The sequence below is a fragment of the Rattus norvegicus genome, chromosome 20, assembly GCF_021556685.1.
Source record: "Rattus norvegicus strain SHRSP/BbbUtx chromosome 20, alternate assembly SHRSP_T2T, whole genome shotgun sequence".
Lineage (NCBI taxonomy): Eukaryota > Metazoa > Chordata > Mammalia > Rodentia > Muridae > Rattus > Rattus norvegicus.
This window is the reverse complement of record NC_141553.1, coordinates 50850777-50878473: the sequence shown is the minus strand read 5'-3', so window position 1 is coordinate 50878473 and position 27697 is coordinate 50850777. Positions and strand designations below refer to the sequence as shown.

Here is a 27697-nt window from a genome sequence, read left to right as displayed (position 1 = left end):
CTTCAGGGTTCCACTATTCAACCCCAGGTGGCCTTGAACTCAGAGTCCTTCTGTCTCCATTTCCTCGTACTAGGATTACAGAATAACATACTACGGCAGCCCTATGAGACCCCTCAGTTCAATTCCTTTCTATACTCATATAATTCTTTTTTTGCTATGTCTAGAAGGAAGAAAAAAATACTGCTTCTAATGTTCCTTCTCATTTTATGTCATACAGAGAATAATGTTTTGTTCTTGTAAACAAAGATGTATAAGAGAGAATTCCTCCCCTTATGCCCATGCCTGGCATGGTGGTGCCTGCCTGTAACCTGAGTAATTGGGAAGCAAAATCAGAAGGATTAAGAGATCAGGATCATACTTGATGACATAGGAAGTTCAGGGCTAGCCTGGGCTATATGAGAACCCTAGCTCAAAACAACAAAACAACTAAAGTAGACACATTATTCCCATACATAGCTTTTTTCCTGTTATTACCTCACTGATTTGTACTTTCCTGAATTCTAAAATACTGTCCCATTTGTCTCTTAACCCTTGGTATACTGTAGAAATTCTCAGAAGATTCTACTTCTCCTGGGAAACGTGAGGCCTTGAATTGCTACATCTCTTCCCACCTCGCTGGTAGTTTTCATTAAAAGCTTAAATCTTTCTCCACTTTATTCCAGTCTCAACCATGTGATTGGGGGTGGGGGGAATCTATAAATGCTTGTATTGACTCCAGTGCTCTGGTCACTCAAAATGGTTAATACCCTAAGGGACACAAAATATCAGAGATAAAGCTGGTATTGGGTCGGATAAGTCAGTGGCGCTACAATGTGTTGGAAGAGTCCAGCTGTTCTTGTGTGTTTGTCCTGCTTTCTTTTCGGTCATTTCTCTGCCCAATTCCCAAAAGGGTTCCAAGTCAGTTCCATTACATCTACCACCCACAGGGAGAGGTAAACAGAGACCTTTCCTAGTCCCCTAGCTTCCACCCTTCATCCCTCTGATCGGATCACACCACGGTGACTATGAACACCTTTCCGATCACACAGAGGTAAAGCCATGTTACAGCATCTGGCAAGAAATATGCCCAAGTTAACAACGGGGTAAAAGGCCCAAAACACAAAGATCAGACCAGCCATGAGTGACTACTCAGGTTGGATGTGGCTTCTGAAGCACATGGAGGGATATGTGGTTGAACAAATTAGCGTTAGAAGCCAAGAAAATGTCGGGGAAGTTGACAGGGAGCAGCTAAAGGAAGTAGAGTAGGGTAGGTACCTTCAGTGTTAGAACGCCTTTCCTGCCTTCGTTTCTTCCTGTGTGCTTACGTCTGATTTCGTGACCCTGGGAATAGGGAATGGTGACTTTTCCTGGAAGAACCTGACCGTTGGACACTGGGATGTGAAATTGTCATCTACAGAGTTTATGCTCAAGAATGGTACAATTGAGCTACAACAGCAAGTCCCATAAAACCTCAACACGTTCTAAGTGAGTTTATGGCTTTGTGCCACGGGTTGGACAGTCCTGGTAGATCTTTCTGCTAGCTGGGATTCCTGGTCCACTCTTCTTCCAATGGTAGTGAAACATACGGAGTTCTTTGTTGCTTCATTTTAGTTTGCCCTTTTCATAGTTTCACTTGTTCGTTTGTTTTTGTTCTGCTTAGGCAAGGTCTTGCTCTGTAGCCCATGCCTGTTGATGTCCTGAGTTGTCCTCTTCCCTGGGAGGGCAGGCATGAGTCATAGCACGTGGCTGGTTCTGTCGCTTCTTAGCAATGATGACAGGAAAGCAATGAGAGACTGCAAACTGACAGGGTATGCCCCGAGCCAAAATCCCCCATCCACCCCATCGTCCGTGTGCCTGGCCGTTCTAACTGGTTTCACGTGGGATGCCAAAGGAATGCCGTGAGCTATGTGGTGACATCATCAAGACCTACGGTGTGTGATAAGAGCACTGGATTATTTACGACGATGTCTTTAAGTCTCTCCAGTCTTCAGTGCTCTTGATAACTCATTGATGTCACCATTTCCATTCTTTCTAGAGCTTTCATTGTACATGATGGAAACCCAGGGGAGCCCCAGGAGTTAACACTGCACGGTGGTGAACCACAGCTATCTGACACCCCCAGTGAGGTGCCTGGCCCTTCATCTACAGAGTCCGCAATGCTTAAAAAGGTAGTGTTGCATTTCACTTTCTTTTCATGTCCTTCCTGATTGTGACAGGGTTTCTATGTATGGCCCTGGCTGTCGTGGGACTCGTTCTCTAGGCCAAGGTGGCCTCAAACCCAGTCTCCCCCACCTCCCATCCCAAGTGCTGTAATTAAAAACGTGTGCCACCACATCTAGCTTTAATGTTTCATTTTCAACATATGGTTCTCAGGATTTTAGTAATTAAAACATGTAAGATGACCCCTGTGTCACAATACATACTTATGAGGAATATTAAATAATACATATGTGGGGTTGGGGATTTAGCTCAGTGGTAGAGCACTTGCCTAGCAAACGCAAGGCCCTGGGTTTGGTCCCCAGCTCCGAAAAAAAGAAAAAGAAAAAAAATACATATGTTATTATATAACTAGGCTTACTATGTCTAATGTATTATGACTCACTATGTAATTCAGCATGATACCATATATATTCTATATAATGTAACGTGTGTTATAACACAGTATTTCGAAGTGAATCTCATTCGATATGTCGAGCCCCCACCTCCACTGCCATCGGTCTTTCCTCCTTGTAGTTACAAATCTCTGCGTAACCTTTTCCTTTTCACTTAGGGCATCTGAAGTACAACTACATCAATATTTGGAGTTAGTGGTTCTTGCCCAGAGAAAAACGTTAGCCTTCACGCCGTGGTTAGATGTTTAACACTGTCAGGTTGCTTTGTTCCTTTCTTATTTTTCTTTCTCTTTAAAATTCGTTTTCATTTTTAAATTTAAAAAAAAATTTTTTTGACACAGCATCTCCCTATGTAGCCCTAGCTGGCCTGGAACCCACTATATAGAGCGGGCTGGCCTGGAACTCACAGTACTGCCTGCCTCTGCCTCCTGGGCATTGGGGTTAAGGGTGTGGTCACCCCTCCCAGCTGTGGTTTCCGGTTGATGGTCACACAGAATGTTCTATATACTTGGGGTTCTCGGGCCCCAGGTTCAGTCTCTGATTTTATTGTATTTTCTTAAAAGAAAAATTTTCCTGAGGTGGGAAACGCAGGTATGTGTTCACTCCTGTATGTGAAGCCATTATCTTTTATCTACCTGTCTCCAGCATAGGAGAACAGACTGATACCGTAAGTCACAGTGGGTTAGGCATCTGCCAGACCCCAAAGGAGGCAGGATACACTTCTCCTTCTAATTTATAAGATCAATGAGGGCAAACAGTGAGTGACATTGTGCTGTGAAAGAGGTCTCTCCAAGTGCAAAGGGCACTTGCTTCATGAATACCATGTATTAATAGTTACCTAATGTAAGCCAAGTGTGGGAGCTCACTCCTGGAACCCCACTACTAGGAGGTGACAGATTCAAGGGGTTCAAGGATTCTCTAGTTTACAAAGCGAGATGGAAAGAGTTCCGGATGTTGATTGTCAGTCTGAATGTACCAGAGACTGTCTATATGACTATCTCAAAATGATTCGATAATAGTGTTTCTGCGTTGTATATTTTAACATAAAAACAAAAAATTAGGCTAGCCTGTAGAACATACAGAAGGCCCTGCTTCAATATCTGACTGCACAAACAAAACAAAACAAAAGATGATTGCTTAGTGATGAAAAGGCCACGATAGGATTATTAGAAAATCCATGCAGAATAGTTTAATATAGAAAAAAACTTATAAATAAGAGCTGTATCTATATTACCACAGAATGGGGTACTTTCTAACTCAGAACAGCATATTAGCACATATTGAAATAAAAAACCAAATTTAAATTAATAAAATTCCTATACTTTATACTCCCTTCCAAACTGATTCCTCACTTGCTTCTCTCTTCGTGAGTTAGTTATCTATGAGATCATTTATAGCCATGGGTGGGAGAGCCCTGGAGCACCTGGTCATTGACTTTAGCTAACGGTTCAAGGTACTATTGAATAATGCCTTTTACCATTTAAGAGGAAACTAGTTCTGTAAATACAATTCATTTCAGCTCCTTAATGGTTGCTGAAGTCTAGGAAGTGATTTGTGGCAGCATTCGGGGTAAGGCAAAGGAGAATGGAGGTGGCTCCGATGTTGAGAGCAATGGCTGCTCTTGTGGAAGGCCTGGGTTCGATTCTCAGCACCCCCGTGGTAGCTCACAACTGCCAGAAACTTCGGTTCTAGTGGAACCAGTTTCCTCTCCTTGGATGTCTCTCCTTGGCCTCATTGCACACACTGTACACATTTAAATATACAAGGGAGTCCCATTGGAAACATCTACAAAACAACTCCTGTACCTAAGGTTCAAGGAACATTGTACAAGAGGAAGAGGAAAGAATGTAAGAGCTAAAGATTCCCGGTCTCCCAGAAGTGCTGTCACTCCTAAGTTCACAGGTGAGACCAACACTTTTGCTCTAATAACTGGCCAAAGAGAGAACTGCCAGGAGTGCACAGGGCACAGGAACTATGGAACATCCGGGTAAGGATCCTTCAGGTTTCCATCAGCGCACCAGAGCTAACCCTGTGACACAGCTCTCTATACCCAAATCCCGCCCAGAGAGAACTGGTCTCCCAGGAATGCTGACATACCTAAGATCACAGGCTCAGGCTCACAGGAGGGACAGGCTCCAGTCAGAGACAGCAAGGCCAGCTAACACCAGAGATAACCAGATGGTGAGAGGCAGGTGCAAGACGTCCTAAGCAACAGAAACCAAGGCTACTTGGCATCATCAGAATGCAGTTCTCCCACCACAGCAAGTCCTGGATACCCCAACACACTGGAAAAACAAGATTTGGATTTAAAATAACATTTCATAATGATGATAGAGGACTTTCAAAAGGACATAAATAACTCCCTGAAAGAAATACAGGATAACACAGCTAACCAGATAGAAGCCCTTAAAAACGAAACACAAAAATCCCTTAAATTACAGGAAAACACAACCAAACAAGTGAATGAATTGAATGCAACCATGTAGAATCTAAAAATGGCAATAGAAACAATAAAGAAATCACAAAGGGAGAAAAACCTGAAACTAGAAAACCTAGGAAAGAGATCAGGAGTCATAGACGCAAGCATCACCAACAGAATACAGGAGATAGAAGAGAGAACCTCAGGGGCAGAAGATAGCATAGAAAACATTGACACAATAGTCAAAGAAAATGCAAAATGCAAAAATCTCCTAACCCAAAACATCTAGGAAATCCAGGACACAATGAGATCAAACCTAAGGATAATAGGTATAGAAAAGAGCAAAGATTGCCAACTTAAAGGCCAGTAAATATCTTCAACAAAATTATAGAAGAAAACTTCCCTAACCTAAAGAAAAAGATGCCCATAAACATACAAGAAGTGTACAGAACTCCAAATAGAATGGACCAGAAAAGAAATTCCTCCCATCACATAATAGTCAAACCACCAAATGCACAAAACAAAGAAAGAATATTAAAAGCAGTAAGGGGGGGGGGGGGCCTGGGGATTTAGCTCAGTGGTAGAGCGCTTACCTAGGAAGCACAAGGCCCTGGGTTCGGTCCCCAGCTCCAAAAAAAAAAAGAACCAAAAAAAAAAAAAAAGCAGTAAGGGGAAAAGGTCAAGTAACATAAAGGTAGACCTATCAGAGTTACACCAGACTACTCACCAAAGACTCTAGAAGCCAGAGAATCCTGGGCAGATGTCATACAGACTCTAAGAGTACCCAAACACCAGCCCAGGCTACTATACCCAGCAAAACTTTCAATTAACAAAGATGGAGAAACCAAGATTTTCCATGACAAATCCAAATTTACACAATATCTTTCCACAAATCCAGTCCTACAAAGGATAATAGTTGGAAAACTTCAACACAAGGAGGAAAAAGCAAGAAAGTAATCTTTCAACAAACCCAAAAGCAGATAGCCATACAAACATAATTCCACCTCTAACAACAAAAAATAACAGGAAGCAACAATCACTACTCCTTAATCTCTCTTAACATTAATGGACTCAATTCCCCAATAAAAAGACATAGACTAACAGACTGGATATGTAAATAGGATCCAGCATTTTGCTGCATATAGGAAACCTTAGTGACAGACACTATCTCAGAGTAAAAGGCTGGAAAAAAGTTTTCTAAGCAAATGGTCCAAATAAACAAGATGAAGTAGCCATTCTATTATCAAATAAAATTGAATTTCAATCAAAAGTTATAAAAAAATGATAAGGAAGGACACTGAATACTTGTCAAAGGAAAAAAATCTACCAAAGTGAACTCTCAATCCTGAATATCTATGCTCCAAATGCAAGGGTGCCCACATTCATAAACGAAACTTTACTAAAGCTCAAAGCACACATTGAATCTCACGCAATAATAGTGGGAGACTTCAATACCCCACTTCAACAGGCCATTGAAACAGGAACTAAACAAAGACACAATAAAGCTAATAGAGGTTATGAACCAAATGGATTTAACAAATATATGCAGGACATTGCACCCTAAAACAAAAGAATATACCTTCTTCTCAGCACCTCTTGGTACCTTCTTCAAAATTGACCATATGATCCAACACAAAATGGGCCTTAACAGATACAAGAAGATTGAAATAATCCCATGCATCCTATCAGGTCACCATAGACTAAGGCTGGTCTTCAATGACAACAAAAATGACAGAAGCCCACATATACACGGAAGCTGAACAACGCTCTACTCAATGATAACTCGGTCAAGGAAGAAATAAAGAAATTAAAGACTTGTTAAGATTTAATGAAAATGAAGGCACAACATACCAAAACTTATGAGATACAATGAAAGCAGTGCTAAGAGGAAAATTCATAGCTCTGAGAGCCTCCAAAGAGAAGCTGGAGAGAGCATATACTAGCAGCTTGACAGCACACCTGAGAGCTCTAGAACAAAAAGAAGCAAATACACCCAAGAGGAGTAGACAGCAAGAAATAAACTCAGGGCAGAAATCAACCAAGTAGAAACAAAAAGAACTATACAAAGAATCAGCAAAACCAGGAGCTGGTTCTTTGAGAAAATCAACAAGATAGATAAATCCTTAGCCAGACTAACCAGAGGGCACAGAGACAATATCCAAATTAACAAAATCAGAAGTGAAAAGGGAGACATAACAACAGAAACCGAGGAAATCCAAAAAATCATCAAATCCTACTACAAAAGCCTATACTCAACAAAACTGAAAAAATCTGGATGAAATAGACAATTTCCTAGAAAGATACCAGGTACCAAAGTTAAATCAGGATCTGATAAACCATCTAAACAGTCCCATGACCCCTAAAGAAATAGAAGCAGTCATTAAAAGTCTCCCAACCAAAAAAGGCCCAGGACCAAATGGGTTTAGTGCAGAATTCTATCAGACCTTCAAAGAATACCTAAAATTAATACTCCTCAAACTATTTTACAAAATAGAAACAGAAGGAACACTATCCAATTCTGTCTATGAATCCATAATTATGCTCATACCTAAACTACACCAAAGACTCCACAAAGAGAACGTCAGACCAATTTCTCTTGTGAATATTGATGCAAAATTATTCGATAAAATTCTCACAAACCAAATCCAAAAACATATCAAAATGATCATCCATCATAACCAAGTAGGCTTCATTCCAGAGATGCAGGGATGGTGCAATATACAGAAATCCATCAACAAAATCCACCACATAAACAAACTCAAAGAAAAACACACATGATCATCTCATTAGATGCTGAGAAAGCATTTGACAAAATTCAACACCCCTTCATGATAAAAGTCTTGGAAAGATCAAGAATTCAAGGCCCACACTTAAGTGTAGTAAAAGCAATATGCAGCAAACCAGTAGACAACATCAAGCTAAGTGGAATCTTGAAGCAATCCCTCTAAAATCAGGGACTAGACAAGGCTGCCCACTCTCTCCCTAGTTATTCAATATACTACTCGAAGTCCTAACCAGAGCAATCAGACAACAAAAGGAGATCAAAGGGATACAAATTGGAAAGGAAGAAGTCAAAATATCACTATTTGCATATGATATGAATGTACTTAAGTGACCCCAAAAAGTCCACCAGAGAACTACTAAATCTGATAAACAACTTCAGCAAAGTGGCTGGGCATAAAATTAACTCAAACAAATCAGTAGCTTTCTTCTACTCAAAAGATAAACAGGCTGGGAAAGAAATTAGGGAAATAACACCATTCACAATAGTCACAACTAACATAAAATACTTCGGTGTGACTCTAACCAAGCAAGTGAAAGATCTGTATGATAAGAACTTAAAGTTTCTGAAGAAAGAAATCGAAGAAGATCTCAGAAGATGGAAAGATCTCCCATGCTCCTGGATTGGCAGGATTAATAATAGTAAAGATGGCCATTTTGCCAAAAGAAATTTACAGATTCAATGCAATCCCTATTAAACTTCCAATTCAATTCTTCACAGAGTTAGAAAGAACAATTTTCAATTTCATTTGGAACAACAAAAAAGCCAGAATAGCAAAAACTATCTTCAACAGTAAAAGAACTTCTGGGTGAATCACCATCCCTGGCCTCAATCTTTATTAACAGAGCAATAGTGATAAAAACTGCATGGTATTGGTACAGAGACAGGCAGATAGATCGGTGGAATAGAATTGAAAACCCAAGGCTCAGTGGTTAAGAGCACTGACTACTCTTCCAGAGGTCCTGAGTTCAAATCCCAGCAACCACATGGTGGCTCACAACCATCTGTAATGAGATCTGATGCCCTCTTCTGGTGTGTCTGAAGGCAGCTACATGTACTTATATAAAATAAATAAATAAATCTTTTTTAAAAAAAATTTAAAAAAAAAAGAATTGAAGACTCAGAAATGAACCCACACAGCTATGGTCACCTGCTCTTTAACAAAGGAGCTAAAACCATCCAGTGGGGGGGGAAAAAAACAGCATTTTCAACAAATGGTGCTGGTTCAACTGGAGGTCAGCATGTAAAAAATGCAAATCTATCTGTTCTAATCTCCTTGTACAAAGCACAAGTCCAAGTGGACCAAGGACCTCCACATAAAACCAGAGATGCAGAATCTAATAGAAGAGAAAGTGGGATGTGTGTCGTATGTGTGCATTAGAGGGCGCAGGTGTGGATGAATGTATGAATGTGAATGCCTGGTGGATAACTTCCTTGATTCACTCTGTTTTAGTCAATGAAACAGGCTGTCTCAGTTAAACAGGCTATCTCAGTTCACTCATGTGGCAATTTTCTCCAGCCAGCTTGCTCTGGCTGGGGGAAGGGGGGGTCTCAGCCTTCCTGTGTTGCTGGAATTACAGGTGAATAGTGATGCCCGCATGCCTTCTCGGTAACTGCTGACTGATCCATCTCTCCTGCCTACCAATGTGTGTTTGGTTTCCTGTCTCTTGAGACTGTGACCGAGAGGGCCAATTAGACCTGGGTCTCCAGATCCTCCGCCGGGATCGTCGATTGGGCTGGAATTAAGTTGATTCAATGTAAATCTTGTGTACCTTAGGCCTGGGGTGTCTCTCAGCGCAGTGGCAGAACAATTGCCTGGCATATACAAGGCCCTGAGAACCATCTCCAGAAAACAAAATGGCACATTCTTTGTGGTTTGCCTACAGTGAGCGTCCAGGACTGTCTCTGTTTCCCAAATGACCTTGGTCTCAGTCCACTCTCTCTAGTAGACCTAGTCTTTCCTGTGAAGCTCAGATTCACAGAGACACCTATATCGGGGGGTCACATATGTCCTCTCTTCCCAAAGAGAATGTAGAGATTCTCCCAAGATCCAAGAACTGATGAGGCCTTCCCTGTAAGTTACATCTTTTTATTCAAACTAATATTTACCTTTTTAATTTGCAAAACCAAAACATTTGCATTTCCCCAATCAACAGAATTCACCCACAGTTTATATTGGATCCACACATTCTATACTGTATTTACCATTGCTAATTTTAAAGTGCTCTAGCGACATTCCTTAAAACTGGTAATACTCTGTAGAATCCTTTCATTAAAACAAGGTAGCATTTGTCATACCTGCTTGTATACACGGAAATAAAGATTTCCAATTACAAAGGTAATGTCACCCGTCCACTGCTCCTTCCCTAGTGTCATCCTCAACCTCATTCCACACAGCAGATCAAAATAAAGTATGTAAGAGGACTGCAATTTTAACCCTACCCAGCCTACCCATGGGCCATAGTGTCCTATCCCCCTCACAAAGCTATCCCTACACACAAGACTGAACTATGCATCATTAGTTTTCTGTGCTGACATAAGTCACCCTGGCTAATGATCTTTCTAAAACTAGGTTCATTTACTACTACTAAGGAAATAACTAAAACAAAAACCAAGCTACATATATAAGTACCTCATCTCAATCGGTTTTTTAGTGTGAGGTGGCCGCCTGGCAGGAGTCTCAACGCGTATCCACTATTGATCTAAGGCAGCGGTTCTCAATCTTCCTAATACTGCAACCGACTCATATAGGTCCTCCTGTTGTGGGGACCCCTAACCATAAAATTATTTCTGTTGCTACTTCATAACTGTCATTTTGCTGCTGTTGTGGGTCGTAATGTAAGTATCTGTGTTTTCTGATGGTCTTAGGTGACTCCTGTGAAGGGGTTTGTGGTGGTTTGAGTATGCTTGGCCCATAGGGAACGGTACTGTTAGGAGGTGTGGCCTTGTTGGAGGAAGTGCGTCACTGAGGGGGTGGGCTTTAGAAGTCTCCTCCTATGCCCAGGCTCCACCCATTGCAGAAGAGAGCTTCCTCCTAGCTGCCTGAAGATGCCAGTCTCTCCTGGTTGCCTTTGGATCAAGACGCAGAACTCTGAGCTCCTTCTCTAGCACTATGTCTGCTTGCTGTATGCTCCCATGCCTCCTGCTATGACGCTAATGAACTGAACCTCCCAACTGTAAGCCAGCCCCAGTTAAATGTTCTCCCTCATAAAAATTCCCTTGGTCATGGCATCTCCTGAAAGCAGTGGAAACCCTAAGACAGAAGTTGGAACTGGGACTAGGGTCTTACTGTGATCAGTGTGACCATGTTTTTGTTTGGAGGAATGTAGGTTTGTGGGACTTTGGACTTGGAAAGCCATGGAGTGCTGTATGTGGGACCTAATGGGCCATCCTAGTAGGAATATGGCCGACATGGTGCTGGTAGAGCTGAGAGTTCTGCATCTTGATCCAAAGGCAACCAGGAGAGACTGGCACCCTCAGGCAGCTAGGAGGAAGCTCTCTTCTGCAATGGGTGGAGCCTAAGCTTGGAGAAGACCTGAAAAGCCCACCCCCACAGTGACGTACTTCCTCCAACAAGGCCACACCCCTAATAGTGTCACTCCCCATGGGCCAAGCATATACAAACCACCACAGGGTCATTCAACCTCCAAGGCGTTGGTTTGGGCATCTGTCTCCCCGTCTTTAACGTGGCCTGATAGAACAGCCTCTCCACAGGAATGCTCACCAGTTATGTGACACAAGCTGTTACTTTGGTACCTAAAGATGGCTTTCAAAGAGCAGGGTTCCCTGTGCCAGCCACAAGTTGGGTACCACTGGAGAGATGGCTCAGTGGTTAAGAGCATTGACTGCTCTTCCCGAGGTCCTGAGTTCAAATCCCAGCAACCACATGGTGGCTCACAACCATCCGTAATGAGATCTGATACCCTCTTCTGGTGTGTCTGAAGACAGTTATAGTGTATTTATATATAAAATAAATAAATATTTAAAAAAAGAAATAAAAATAATACAACACAAAACAAAAAGTCTAAGATATAAAGCAAAACAAATATCATGTTATAACGTGTACAAGGGGCAGCAAGATAGAATATCCATGTATCAGTCTATAAGAGTATTGACTATAGGAGTGTACATTAAATATAGAACATACAGGGGCTGGGGATTTAGCTCAGTGGTAGAGCGCTTACCTAGGAAGCGCAAGGCCCTGGGTTCGGTCCCCAGCTCCGAAAAAAAAAAAAGATAGAACATACATGTATCAATCTATAAGAATATTGACTATAGAGGTGTACATTAAAGATAGAACATACATGTATCGATCTATAAGAGTATTGACTATAGAGGTGTACATTAAAAGCTAGCAATTCTAGTAGAAGACACACTCCGGAATTGGGGAGACTGAGACAGGAGGATTGCAAGTTCCAAACCAGCCTGTTCTGCATAGTGAGATGCAAAGTCTCTAATTAATTAGTCAACACTAGTAATAATTAGCTGTGAGGGAATGGGGTGAGGAATGTACAGGTAGGAGGTACGGGCTTTAGATGGTGTGTGTTTGCATTTCTGTCCTGGGACTGTGTGAAAGTATGGTTTACTCAAACAGTTTTTGAAAAGAGGAGAAATAAGTTAAGCATTGTTGTGATTAAACGTAAGACTTGTGGGTGCATTCATGATCACCAGGACCCTCTGGGTTATTCTGCTTGGTCCTAGGTTTCCTTTACAGGCCACTCTCTTGCCTTCGTACACTTTCTTCCCATGCCCAACACATCACCACTTTTGTGTACTTGTTGGCGAGCTCTTTCTTGATGGCCTCTGCCCAGGAAGATTGTTCCTTTTTCTCTCTGTGTCCCAGTTACCTTAAGTGTCCTCTGAGCCTGGCCTTCCCTTGACTGATGAACAAGTCTCCTTACTAGGTCAGGAGAATCTAAGGGCCGGTGATGGTTTGTAGTGCGTCAACTCAGCAGGATCTAGAATCTCCTTGGAGACAAATCTCCAGGCATGCCTGTGAGGAGTTCTCTAGATTAGATTAGTTGAGGTGGAAACACCCCTTAATTGCAATGTGACCAACTCCGTCAGTCTCCCACCACCATGACTTTTCCTGACATGACAGACTGGGAGCAAGGGAAACCCCTCTCCCTTAAGTTGCCGCTGTCAGATATCTTTGTCCCAGCAACATGTAAAACACCTAACACAGATCCACATCAGTCTTGCACGGCTGGAAAGCAGTCTGTGCACGCTAAAACAGCAACGTATTCCAGCGCCAGTCTGAACATCAGCTATGTTTAGGTTTTGATAGTAGATCAGGAAATCTCACCCAAGGTGTATGCACACAGATAAGCCATGTGTGGGCCTCAGAAGCAACTCGACATTCCAAGGACTGCAACTCCAGACTTTCTCTCACTCATACTGGACAGTGGCTGGATGACCTGGGGAAACAGAGCCCAGTGGCCTGGATATCTATCTCCCTGTCTGTGATGTGGCCCCATAGCATGACCTTTCCATGCACAGGAATGCTTGATGCCAGAGGCTGTTGCTTTGCTCCCTGTAGATGGCTCACAAACAGTGGGGTTCCCTGTCCCAGTTGCTTTTCTCCTAAAACCTAAATGACTTATCTGGTAAGAAAGAGATATACACAGAGAGGGGAGGGAGGGAGAGAGGGAAGGGGAAGAGGAAGGATGGTGAAAGAGAGGGAGGGAGGAGGAGGAAGGGACAGAGAGATGAGGGAGGGAAGGAGGTAGAGGGAGGGACAAGGAGAGAGAGGGGGAGGGAGGGAGAGGTAGAAATGGAGAGAGAGAGAGGGGGAGGAAGGGAGAGGTAGAGATGGAGAGGGAGAGGGAGGGATGGAGAGGGAGGGAGGGAGAGGTAGAGAGGGAGGGAGGGAGAGGTAGGGATGGAGAGAGAGAGAGACGGAAGGAGGAAGGGAGGGAGGGAGGGAGGGAGGGAGGGAGGGAGGAAGGAAGGGAGGGGAGATTGTGTCTTGCTGCCTCTCCATCTGAGGGTGTCAGGGTCACCAGGCTGTCACAGGAAAGCTCAGTCAAGGACTTGTTTTCTTTTCCTCCCAAGTACACATTTGCATCTTCCTTTGAAGTAGCCACCGTGGGTGTTGTTTATTTATATATGTATAAATAAACATACAAACACATGTAAGCCGTCATTTCCTGCATTCTGCCAAGCTGGAAGGCTTTGTCTGGGAGAGGGTGTGGTTTCTTTTCAACAACCTGGCAGTATATTTATTTTTTTCTTCTAAGTATTATTTATTTTTTAGGGCAAAAGAAACGTCCCATTGTAATGCAATGTACAAAACAAGGGCTCAAGGCTCTCTCTGCCTGGACAGGTAGTATGGCCTGCTTTGCATCTCTTACTGTTTATGTATATAAACAGCCCATCCAGGGTGGGATATTTCACCAGAAAGTTCAGGAGCTACATACAATTCTCCAACTTATTTATTCTTTTCTCTTCCCTCTGCAACTCCCAACACTGTCACCTGGAGTCCGGTCTGGCTGGACCTTGTTGCAGGGCTGGAGGATCACCTTGAAAGCGACTTGTTTTTTCTTAACTAAGAAATCCTGGTAATCCTCTTTCCCAATCATTCTGTAACAACTTTGGGATGCTTCCTATGTAACAGGATGAATGGACCATCGCCATCCGGGTTCTCCTGATTGGTGGGACACTCAACTGTTGCAACTTTTTAACCTTTCTATATATAGTTGTCAGTTGTCTCTCTGAGCTAAATTCTCTTAAACGTAGAATTGATAAATTAAAGGCATTCGTGTTTTGGAATGTTATATTAGACTTTTAAAAAGGATATTTCAGTTAACCCTCCAACCTTAAATGTGTCTGTGTTTTCTCTCTGTCGTCACCTGAAGGTGTCAGGGTCACCAGACTGTCATTGGAAATCTCAGTCAAGGATTTGTGTAGCCAGTCCTTTTAAATCTCGCCACTCTGTTGCTCTTGTGTTATTTAAATTTGCAACTCTTTAATTAAATAGTGTGGAAAGTGAGAAACAGTGCTCTCCCTGGAACCCTCCTCCTAAGGAGACTGGAAAGGAGGGTTGCTCTGTGTTCCAGGCCAAGCTGGGCTGTAACAGAAGACCCTGTCTCACAAAAGAAAAGCAGATCAATTAAAAAGAAAAGAAAGGAAGCAGCCTGAGATTTCTGTGTTTTTGAGACAGGGTTTCTCTGTGTAGCCCTGCGTGTCCTGGAACTCACTCTGTAGGCCAGGCTGGCTTTGAACTCACAGAGATTTTGCCTGTCTCTGCCTCCTGAGTGAGACAGAAGTTATTTTTTTAATCATTTTTTTTAAAATTTTTGTTGCAAATTCTCTTTTCCTATTCTTTCTCTGATTTGCTTGTATTGAGAGACACTGTAACAATCCATTTAGCACTACAGAAGTGTTTGTTGTGTTGTTTTCCTTTTTTTTTTTTTTTTTTTTTTTTTTGAGGTCCAGTCTCTCTGTGTAACCATGGCTGTCCAAGAACTAGTTCTATAGATCCACTTGCTTCTACCCCTGGAATACTGGGATGAAAGGCATGTACCACCATGCCCAGCCTTAATAAACGTTTTTACAGGAGATATTTTTATCTTTTGGAGTATCATTATTCCCCCTTCTTCTCCTTCTCTTCTTCCTCCTCTTTCTCCTCCCTCTCCCGTCTTCCCTTCTGTACCCTTAGAGGGGCCATCAAGTGATAGGAGCCAGGCAATTGTTAGAGTGGAGGTTGAAGAGCTGCACGAAGTGCCCTTCGTTCCAAATATTCTACCTCTCTTTAAGTTTGTTTCTTGTATATAACAAAAGAAAACTTTCTAAGACTTAGAACTTGGGGTCTAAAATCCCTTAAGAGCGGTCCTCTGGGATACCGCCACCAGCTTCGGGGAAGATGGGTCCCCTTCCTTTGGTGGTGACTGTCCTGACCAGCATACCTGCTTTAAAGGTTCACCAGCGATCCAAGACCACAGGGACAATACAACGCTCGGCGTGGCGATAATTATTGTTATTGTTCCAGCATCCCGAAATGTCAAGCTGAATTGCTACCAGCAAATGCAGTATGGGAGAAAATTAAAGCCATGGTGACATCACGTCTGCAATAAAGAGGAGTCACGGCCAATGATGCTCACTTCTTTTCCTGAGGCCACCGGGAGAGCATCTCTCACTTGGAGAGATGCCACGGTTGAGCCTGACCTTCTTTTGAGCGGAAACAGGGCCTCTCCTAATCTCAGCGAAGTGTTTGTTTTGATCAGAAATCCCTCTTTGGGATCAAGAACAGAGGCCCAGGCTGGGCTCTCACTCTGGGTCTGTCAGGTGTTTCCCCGGCTGTGTGTGTGTGGCTGGGACGCTGCTGTCATTCTGCGACACTTACTGTCCCCTCTTGGAGAGAATCTGAAGGCTGATCCACTGAGATGGGGGGTCGAAATTGCTGCGGCTGTGGCTGCGGCTGTGGCTGTGGCAGGTGTAATGGGTGTGCCAACAATCGTAGCAGAAGCGTCGACTCCCGAAACAGGGGCCCTGACTCCCTGAATCGATATGAAAACCCCAGAAACAGGAACTACGACCGGGACCTTGAGGTGAGTGCTTGCTGAGGATCTTCTGTGGACTTGGGCTTTGTGTTGGTTTTGGCTTGTTTTACGGCATCTCGGTACAAGTGTTCAAATGTGAGGGTGTGAGTGGGGACCAGCATTTATTACTGCCGTGAACGGCTAAGCATTTTAGACTTGTATCTGTCGGTATCCCGGTCACTACAGTTAAAATCCGCATTCTTTTCTTTTTCCTCTCTTCCCCTTGCCTTGTATTAATTTTTTCTTCAAGTTGGCTATAGTTTAGCTAGCGAAGTAAATGCTGCTGAGGCTAATTGATGCTGGGTATTGTTCTCCAAGACTTTGCTCTCTCTGTGTGATAATTTTCAGATCCTTGTGTTATGGGGGCGGGGGGCAAATAGAAATGTATGTTTTCTCTAAAGCCATTTTCTTTTGGGCTCAGCTCATTTGCAGGGTACCAAGTCCTCACTTGAACTAGACAATAATAAAGCACAAAGATGCTGGGAGGATGAGGACATAGCACGGCTGGTAGAATGCTTGCCTAACATGCACAAGGCTCTAGGTTCGATCCCTAGCTCCCCGTAGACCAGGCTTGGTGGCACGTGCCTGGAATCTGAACACTGGGATGGAGGCAGGAATTCAAGGCCACCTTTGGTACCTAGCGACTCTGAGGCCAGCCTGGGATACAGGAGACCCTGTCTCAAAAAGCAAATAAGGATGCTTTGAGAAGTGGCATTTTGGGAAAGCGGAAAATGGCCATTTTCAGATTCTGATGCTAGTGTTTGCAGTACTGGGGACCAAACCCAGGGCCCCCTTCGTGTGAGGCAAGCGTTCTCCCGTTGAGGTAGGTCTCCACATCTATCTTTGCGTTCCAATCCACGGCTCTCCAAGTTGCCTTTGGGGTACATCGTACCAGGTGTAAGCTCTAGCTCTCAACCTCGATGGTTTCCCCATTATCCCCACACCCCGCACCCCCCCCCCGTTTGTTGGACCTGCACTACTCCAGTTGTAGAGCCGGTCACCGCCAGCCTGTACTCGCCTTTGATGCTCATTCGCCCTGGTCTCCGCCTGTAATCGTATATATACCTTTACTTTGTTCTGTGTCTGAGAACTTTGAAGTTGTTGGATGGAATTCGTGTGTCAGCCTTGTTTTGTAATAAGCTCTAGGAACAGGAGCGTGTCCTATAAACTTTTGATCTACGCTTTTCTTTCCCCCCTTGTCAGGGTACTGATCTAACCCATAATTTCGTGGAATAGGTAGTCTACTTAAAAAATGTGTATGTGCTTGTGTGCACACAGATGTTTTGGGAAACATCTAAAGGGCTGGATGGACGGCTTGGGAGGGGGCGGAGCATTTGAAGTTGGCCCTGCTCTGGTGGAGTCTGCGAGAGCATTCTTTTAGATGCGTCCTGCACGGAGAGTGTAGGATCTTAGTAGGTGTTTATTTCCACGCTGCCTTGCCTCTGAGTGCCTCCTTCTGCCTCTGTGCCTGATAAGCCTCAGCTTTGAGATTCTTTGTTTTGTAAACACCACCTAGAGAGAAGCCTGCAGCCATTATACATTTGATTCGTGGTCTTCTCTAATTATTGGCTAATTAGCAGCTCCCTACACAGATTTTTTTCTTTTTTACTGATTTCTAACAAGCAGTTCAGCAGAAAAGTCCCAGAAGAACTTGGGAGAAAGTCAAGTCTGTGTCTGGGAGACAGGACGAGTGACATTTAAACTAAATGCACAGAGCTTTGGTGACAACGTGGGATGAGGAGAGAGCTCTGTGACAGTGACCGCTGAAGCAAGCTGGGTCATCTCAGGACATGGAGACCCAAGGACCTATGCCCAGGTCACTGAGTGAAGGGCTTAGTAAACCTGAGAGTGGCCATGCTGTTCTCCAAGGTGGCCCTACTGAGCCCTGAGCACGGGAAACTAAGTTTGTGTAAAGTCAGAGTGAGAGAGTTGGAGGGTTATTTAGGTCACTGGTATTAAGCACCCACTTTAAAATATCTCTCTGGAGGTTGAGGATTTAGCTCAGTGGTAGACGCTTGCCTAGTAAGCGCAAGGCCCTGGGTTCGGTCCCCAGCTCCGAGAAAAAAAAAAAAAGAAAAAGAAAAAAAAGAAAATAAAATATCTCTCTGTTAATGATGACACCAATCAAACCAGAGCCCTCAGGTTTTCCAATAATCTTTGCCTAAAATGTCTTAAAAGCTAAGAAAGCACGCTTTCTTCAAGAGTTGACCTCTACATCTATGCCTTCAAGGTACTTGGGAGGCAGAGGCCGGAGGATCTCTGTGAGTTCAAGGTCAGCCTGGTTACCATAAGAGTTCTAGGACAGCAGACCCCCACTGCCCCCACAATATCCCAGATACCTGATAAGCTTAGGCAGGAGGCTCAGAAGTTCAAGTGTTGTCTGGGCTACAGAATGAGTTCAGGTCCCGCCTGTTTAACTTACTGAGACCCCTATCTGTAAATTAATAAGGAAACCGATTGGGGCCGTACCTCTGCCACTAACCTAGCATGCACAAGACCATCAGTCCCCAGTTCAGTCCTCAGACGTGGGGAGGGGGAGGTCTAAGAATCCGGGAATTAGGTTATGTTTCATCAGAAAGTGCATGTTAGTTAAAAACACGGGTTTTTAAATACTTCGCAAAGTGACAAATGTGCACAGTGAACTAAAAGAGTGACCTTTGCAGGGGAATCTTCTAGCTTTTGTTTTATTTTAAAACGGTGATAATCCAAATATATATTTATCTTAAGATTTTGATTCGATACTACCTTATTGGTTCTCTGGGTTCCTAGAGTCTCCTCTGGCAATGCCGTGTTCTCAGGGAATTTTGTAAGATCCCAGATTTCTCCATATTTAGAAATGGCGTCCCTTCCCACCCAGTAGAACAATGAACTTACCTCCTCCTTTAAAAATAAGATGTAATTATTTGTGTGTGATATGTGTGTGCATTCACGGGCCACAGCACGCTGTGGGGGTCAGAGGACAACTTTGTTGAATCGGTCCTCTCCTCCTATCTCCTGGGGACAGAATTGAGTCAACAGCAAAAGCCTTTCCCTGCTGAGCTGTTTCCACAGCCCGGGGAATAAGACACCAGACAGCTCAGACAGAGCCCCCAGCTTCGGGCTTCTGAGGATGAGTAGATGGGAGTGGGGCTGACTGGTGCTCTGAGTGCTTCCGCCTCACGTGGAGATGCCTGCCTGGCTGCAGGAGGAGAGAGGACGATGGCTGGGAGAGGCTTGGGCTTCTCAGCTTCAGGCCCCTCTTCCAGGTTCAGAGGACACACCTTTACCTCCCCACCTCCCCACCTCGAGTCTGTTTTTGGCTTTTGGCTAGATTCATGTAGACTTCTTTTTAATAAAATACTGAGGTGCTGGAAAAACTCTTGCAAACAACTAGAAGATATTGTCCATAATGCTCTTCCGCATCTAGTATCTGATTTTATGAACTAGTTCTGTTCGTTCACCTGATTCTTGTACTTCTTTTTCAAAAAGAAACGAGTTTGGGGTCGGCAACATAGCTCACTGGGGAGAGGGGCTTGCTGCTGAGGGTGGCAACCTGAGGTCGTTCCCTAGAATCCACGTAGTGGAAGGAGAGACCTAACCCCTACACACCGAACTCTCTCTGAGTAAATAAATACAATTTTAAAATAAAAGAAGGACAGTTTGTCACCTGGAGACGGTTAACTTCCTTAGACCCCCTCCCCCATATTTATACAGATCCTTGTACCCAGCTTATGTATGCTTAAGTATTGCTTCTTATAAATATTGTTTGCATTGAAGTAAGCTTCCTGTCCCTTAAGGATTTCTGTCGCTGGTGCTGGTTTGTAAGGTCACTCTGTGCATCAGCAGTCTTAACTGTTTCTACGTCACCTTCCCCTCACCCCCAACCCCCAGCATCTGGGAAGCCACTGAGTGGAAAGATAACCAAGTTGGAATTACTAGACGAGACGGCAGTCGACTGTGCTGGTCCTTCAACCTCTCGTTGCTAGGTGATCTTGCGATGAGTCATCTCACATCCCTTCGTGTTTTTAGAAAACCATCCTTGAAAAGCAGATTCTGTCGAGGTGGAGAGTAAACGGGCACCGGTGGCTGTCACCCCAGGTGGAAAATGGAGTCATACAGCATTGAACAGTACTGAGGGGACTGGGTAGATTCAGGGGGGCAGAGAAGAACCACCAGAAGGTCATGAAATGAAGGAAGGATTGAAGTCACCGTGTGGCCTACCTTCCCTCACAGCATACTACCAGGCCGGATCCTCTGCAGGCTTTTGTTGTTGGTTTTGGTTTTAGCTTGGGTTTTTGTTTCGTTTTAATTTCAGTTTGGTTTCTATTGAAGTAAGGTCTCCCTGTGCATCCCTGGCTGGCCTGGAACTTGCTGTACACATAGACCAGGCTAGCTTTGAACTTCTAGAGATCCCCACTTGCTTCTGCCTTCCAACCACTCAGACTAATGGTGTGTGCCCACATCTCTGCCTTTTTCAAAAAATGTTATTGATGTGTGTATGTCTGTGTGGGGATGTGTGCACACGAGCCCACGTGCCCTGCTCTCAGAGGCCAGAAGAACGGGTTGGATATGCTAGAGCTGGAGTTACGGGAGGTTGAGAAAGAGCTAATACAGATGCTGGGAATTGAACTTGGGTCCTGTGCGAGAGCAATATGTACTTTCCATCACCCAGCCATCTCTGCGGTCCCTTTTGTTTCTGCAACAGTGCTGCTAATGTTCTGCCAATATCTTCTCCTTCGTTCCTCACTTAGTAGGTATCCTTACTTATCTATCTTTTTACTTAATACTTGTCGATGGGTTACCATGGGAGCTGCTACTTCCAATAGAAAGGAAGGCAATGAGGAATTATCTATATTACTAATACTTAACCTAAACCAAGACTGAAAGGAGTGACAGGCTAGTGTTTGAGGTTTAAAACTAAGATATTGGTTCTATCCAATGCTGGCTTGCTCTCTTGCATCTAGGAAAGTCGTTAGAATGAAGGCGCTGGTTGAATGTAGGAGCACAGGCTGGCCCAGGGAGACTGTCTTTGGGCACAAAAGGACACAGAAAGAATCCTGAATAGTAGATGTCCCCCCGGAAAGTGTTGGGTGGAGGTCCATTTGTTAAAAGTGCAGAGAAATTGCTGTGAGTTCTTAAACAAAGATAAATACTTTATCGTCGATGGAGTGTGTGAGAGAGCGTGGCGTTGGTCTTCTTGATGAAATGCAAGTGTTGTGTACAAGGAAATAAGAAGCTTGGAGAGCAAGTGTGGACGGACTCTGAGGAAACGCTCATGTGGCCTCCCGAATGGTGGGTCTGCACAGAAGCAAAGCTGTTGAGTGGCATAAAGTCAAGAGACTGGGTGACAAATGCCTTATGTCACACAAGCAAAAGTGAACAGATGTATTTTTAAGCATTTAGACTCTAAGACTGGAGACAAGGCCCTAGTGACAAGCCTTGAGCCTTCCAAAGTGAACTGGCTGGGGATCCATCTGCTCGCCTTAGAGAATGCTGACTTTGAGGTAGTCACTCGAAGAAAACTTGCTACAGAAATCTGGAACACTTTCAGAACAAAAAAGAAGTCGAAGGTTTTTCCTATTATTAATTAATTTTCTGTAAATTAATACTAAGATTCGTTGTTGGCAAACCAATCCGGATAGCTATGAAGCAATGTTGTTTTTAGTGACCTCCCTTGGAGTAAATAGCTTATACTTTGCCCTCAAAACTATGAATGTGCCATGCTATAGGCAGAGATTTGATTAAGATCCAAAGAGTCTTTGGACTATTTCTGTTTCCAGGAACTTTTTTTTTTTTTGGTTCTTTTTTTTTTTCGGAGCTGGGGACCGAACCCAGGGCCTTGCGCTTCCTAGGCAAGCGCTCTACCGCTGAGCTAAATCCCCAACCCCTCCAGGAGCTTTTTATACAAGGCAGACAACTTGCAGACGTTTCAGAGAAAGCAGCCTTGAGGGGTCTTACAGAATCACAGAGCTGGAGGTGGTCATAAGAGTTAAATAAATGGCCAGGGGCAGGGTGGGGGTGGGACACTTAGAGTGAACGATTAAACTTCACACAAAGATCAGTAGAAAAATGTAAAATACAGACAGAAGGCTCGGCGAAATGAGGATATTGGGGGTAGCCAAAGGAATGATGTTAACTCATACAGTTGGTAAAGATTGTGAGAGTGGGGGAGGCTCCTTGGCAAGAGGGGACAAACCAGGCGGTTTTTGAAGCCATGTAGAGCACAAAGGAGATGGGACATTACCCAGAAGACTTCAGAATGAGGGGTACAGGTTACTGGCGGTTGGGGTATTGAGCGAGATGTCCCATCATTTTGTAGAGTAAAAGGAAACACTTGTCAGTTAAGAGCATAGCAGTGACACGTGAAGAAACTCATGTTGGGGGTCACTTTCTTTGTCAAGAGGAGACATTGATGTCTGAAAATAGAATGACTTGGCAATGACCACCTGACAGCCGCTGGCAGGTGTGGGTGTAGGTAGGAGGCAACTGATGGCTGCCTGAGGGCCAGGGTAGGCGAATGTCAGAGACTCATAGTCTAGTCCCGGAAAGGGATGTTTGACCATGACTGCCGTGTTATTCGAAGTTCCAACCCACAAAACTATGGGGTCCTTTTATTCCCCCAGCAAACATGCAGAGGTGACCTGTGAAATAAGACACACCACGTGACCCTTGGTCATTGGGTTTCCCCAAAATAAGCAAGTAGCTACCCCACTTGTAAGACTGTAACTATGGCAACAGCCTGGTCCCCTTCTTTTGTCCTCTTCTTCCCATTGTTCTTTCTGCACAGAGGAGCCCTTGTTCTATACCAGCTAGGTCTCATTGTTCTCCTGCAGTATTCCTGGGTGTCCTGCTGTGCTGAGAAGAGAGCTTAGTCTTCAAGCAGGTTCTCTGTCCCTCGTGATCTCCCATGTGGCCTTGTTTCCCTCACTGCCCAACTCCTGCCTCTCAGCCCCTTACCCACCTGAACTGTTCTTACTGGGAGAATTATACGCCATCCCCGTTTGCTTGGCCTGGAACACGCTGGGGAGTCCTTAGGGACTGATTGTCACTCACCCATCACATAAATGTTACCTCTGCAGAAAGGCCACTCAGACACCTCAGCCTACGGGAATTGTCCACAGAGTACACACATCACTAAGTGACATCTTCCTGTTTGTTTTTTGACTAACTTACATCTCTTACAACATAAAGCAGGAAGCAGGGATGTTTGCCTCCTGCTCACCACTGTGTTGCCGTTCTAGGCACCGTGCCTAAAAGACACAGAGTGTTCAGTCAAGTTTCTAACCGAGGGAAGACATACTCCATTTCTTTTATTTCAGTTTAATTTGCTTAGCCATTCTATTCCCAAGGACCTCTTAACAGTCAGCAGGCATTAGGAGTTTGTCAGTTTTTAACTAGGGTTTGCTTTGCTCATGTCTGCTTGACACGGTAGTAGGGGACTCGGTTCCTCTCTGATCCAGCGTTGTGATTGCTAGGACTGACCGTCCCTGTAAGATTTCTTAGGCGGTTAAATTCAAAACCTGTTTCATTCCCTTCTCGTCCACTGCTCCAATTAATGACATCTAAAAAAAAAAATCTCCTTTCATATATATCTTACATAAGAAAGTCGTCAGTTTTGGGTAGGAAGCAGTTTTGTAACCAACACCTTTGGCAGCTCTGCCCTCAGGAACACATTGTGACACTGTCACCTGCCAGGCTGAGTCCCTTCTTTTGTTTGGGAATACTTCCTGCTGCCCTCCTCTCCCAGGAGTTCTGAAGCAGCCAGGTAAACCCAGCACCATGGCATACCCCATGCTAAAATGCCAGCATGCCCTTCTCTCGAGGGACCCGCTGGAGAAAGAGAAATAAAATATCAGTGCTTCGTGAAGGTGGGCACAGAGCAGGAATCCAAAGGCCAGGGTGCTATCATCCAATGAAGTACGTGTAGATAGGTTCGGACCACCCTCCTTCCAGGGACTGAGCGGCTGTCCTGGGCTCTAATGCTATATAATTAATACATCCATTCCTCGAGGCCATGCTAGCTGCTGGTGCCATGAGGCCTGCTTACCATTAGCATGGGTGCAAGCATTAATTAGCCCATCTTCCAGCCCCTGAGCTGGGTGTCATTATTCATGCTTTCCAAACAAGGAAAAACTGCGCCCAGACTCTGAGTGCTGTGTCGCTGGGCTTAATAAAGAATCCTGGAATTCCTCACTCTCGATGATGCATTCCCTGCCCTAGGGAGTCTACCTGTAGACCGCCAAATGGGACAACCATGGAGTCGGGAGTAACTCCAACACAGGTTGTGCACACTGTCCATTTTGGCTCCAGCCTGGTGGTTGTCTGCAGGAGAGGCTGTGGCAGGAAAAGGGAGGCTGGCTTGCCTCAGGAAAGAGCAGGGACCTGCGGTGTGACTGGATCTTTGGAGAGATGTTACCTGAGCAGTAGTGAGAGCTGTCTAGGACCTCAGGAAGTGAGCTGTTCTAAACAGCAGAGTTTTCTGGATGGCTTCTTTTTGGTTCTGTAGGTTCAAAAATGTCAACATTTTTTGTTATTGTTTTGAGTACTTAACTTTTCTTTCAAGAAGAGTACACTGAACATTATTTAGATTTTACCTGGAAAGGCACAGTTATTTTGGATAAGAACAGTTGTGTAGAAATACAGAAATGTTCCCACAGCTTGTTGAAGGAGAGATTCTTGGTTGGTGTGCGTGTGTGCATGTGTGTGTGTGTGTTAGTGCAAGCCTGTATACTCACTAGGGAGTGAACTCACAGTTCTGTACATTCTGAGCACACATCTTCACTACCAGGGAGCTGCACCCTTAGCCCTGAAGTGTGTACCCTATCTACTATTATAGTAAATTATCACTTGAGTATTACTTTTTTTTCTAGAAGTTTCCTTTGGCTACCTGTCATTTCTCACTTTTGTCAGTGTGGACCTTTTCAGATTTTGATGTCTAATCAGTTATTTGCTTGGAAATTAGCTCATAACACTCACTGGGGTCAGGAGGTCGGAGTCGCCCTCCCCGGTATTACTTTTGTGTGTATCTCTCTGTGTGTACATTTATGTACAGGTGCCTGTCTATGTCTGCGTGTCTGACCCAGGAATTGATATCACGTATTGTCCCGACTGCCAGGGCAGTCAGCGAAGGTTGGGGACCACCTAGGAGAGAATGGAGGACGAGAGACGTAAAGAAGGAAGCCAGAGTCTGATCAAGCCGACAAATTTTATTTTTTTCCCAAGGCTGAATGTATACCATAGCAGGGGTAGCAGAGGGAGGGGGGAAGCAGGAAACATTTACGCAGGCCAAGGACACAGCTCTCTTGTGGTCAGGCAATTGGCTGATGTTGACAGGATGTTAACTCCTCAGAAAGGGCACAAGTTTGTCATATCATTATTCATCCTGACCACCAGATTTTTTTCGCCTTCTGCAGCTGGGTGGGGATTTTTTCATTGCCCTGACCTCTTAATGAACCCAGTCTTACTTAACTTTAACTATAATATTAACATCAATAATGGAGAGTTTTAAGGGCATCGCTCCCAACCGCGTATCTTCCTTGGTCAGACTTCACCTGACTTTCTGAGACAGGGCCTCTGATTGAACATTGATTACAAAGACCAGGTGACCAACAAACCCCAAAGACCACTCTGTGTCTACCTCCCAGTAATGGGATTGCAGACATCTACTTACTCCATACCAGGCCTTTATGTTTCTACTGGGAATCTAAACCCTGCTTGGGTCGAACTCTTTATTGATTGAGCCCTCTCACCAGTGTCCTGCTCTATTCTTACCAATAGTCTTTCTTTATACAGAAACTTCGAAACACCAGCAAAAATAGAGAAAATAAAATAATAAACCACCACCTTCTCCCACTCCCATTTACACATAGTTTTAACAATTACCAAGGCCACATCTGCAACCCACCAGAGACGCACACAGAGCCAAGCCTGGCTGGCCAGATGGCTTAGCAGGTAAAGACGCTCACCACAGAGTCCTAAGTTGGATTCCTAGAACACACATAAAGATAGAGAGAGAAGACCAACACGCGTGCTGTGGCACATTTGAACACACATATGTATGCACGTGAGCACATACACAACACATATACATATGTGTGCATGTGGGAGCAAATATAACACACATGTACACACCTTTTAACTTTTCACACCTTTTAACTTTTCAAAAATCAAAAAAGCCAAACCTATCGGTGTGAACTCACATTCAACATGCAATAAATACAGACAGTTACATACATAACTGTTTGTGTTTATTTGTAATTAAGGTATTAGAAATTTAGGTATGGGGGCTGGAGAGGTGGCTCAGTGGTTAAGAGCACTGACTGCTCTTCCAGAGGTCCTGAGTTCAATTCCCAGCTACCACATGGTGGCTCACAACCATCTGTGATGGGATCAGATCCCTTTTTCTGGTATGTCTGAAGACAGTGACAATGTGCTCATATACATAAAATAAATAATTAAAAAAAAGAAATGTAGGTATGTAAGGTATTATAAATACATTTTACTTTCTGGTTTTTTAAGGTTTATTTATTTATTTGTATATATATGTGTGTGTGTATATATATATGTGTGTGTGTGTATATATATATATATATATATATATATATATTTCTGTTTCTCTAGAGTATCCTGACTACAGAGTGTATAGGAACTTTCTGAACCAGCTCCTCAGTTTTCTCATAAGTCTAGAATTGGTTTAAGGAATAAACCCCCTTAAATTGGAAACTCAGTACTAGTCATAAAGTTATTTTTCCCATAAATATGTCAGTATGCATCTCTAGAAAAGATGCCGTCAAAACCAACAACCACAATACTGTCATCACACTGATGGAAACATTGATTACGTCACATTAGCAAGTATCATGCCGAGGTCCTAATTACCCCAGTCATATAAAATGTCCTAGATGTGATTTCAGTTTCTATTCTAAAGGATGGTTAGTTAATTTAGAGATAAGGGTCTCGCTGTGTATCTCTGGCTGTCCCGGAACTCACACAGATCCACCTGCCCTGCTTCCTCAGTGCTGGGATTAAAGGTGTGCACCACCATACAAGCTCCGTCCCTCCTTTTCCCCTTGTGAAGTGTTCCATATCCCGGGTTCCTCTGGGTTTGTGCTCCGTGTCACTGAACTTCCCCGCCATCCCCAGTATGTACTGGCACACAGAAAACTCACCATGGAATCTTGACTCATTTATCCGGGGGAAGGCTGTTTCCCAGACGGTGCCTTGTATAGTAAGACATCCACCAGTTTCTCACTTTTGTGACACGAAGATCGATATTCTCCTCTGGACACCTCCCTCTCAGAGCCCTTACCAGACTGTTACGGTCACCAGTGACCATTGCTTCAGCCATCACCTTGTCCAGTCACGTGTGTCAGCTGGGACTTTTCTA

The 27697-nt window shown here is 44.0% G+C and overlaps 1 protein-coding gene across 1 annotated transcript in view; it reads left to right on the top strand.

The window, feature by feature from the left end:
• The window catches only part of Crybg1 (crystallin beta-gamma domain containing 1), a 195383-nt gene that overhangs the window by 71951 nt on the left and 95735 nt on the right, over positions 1 to 27697 (top strand). Inside the window, exon 2 of the mRNA XM_087598715.1 lies at positions 2015 to 2147. Within this exon, the coding sequence (XP_087454841.1) occupies positions 2015 to 2147 (133 nt within the window). The remainder of the gene's footprint in view (positions 1 to 2014; positions 2148 to 27697) is intronic.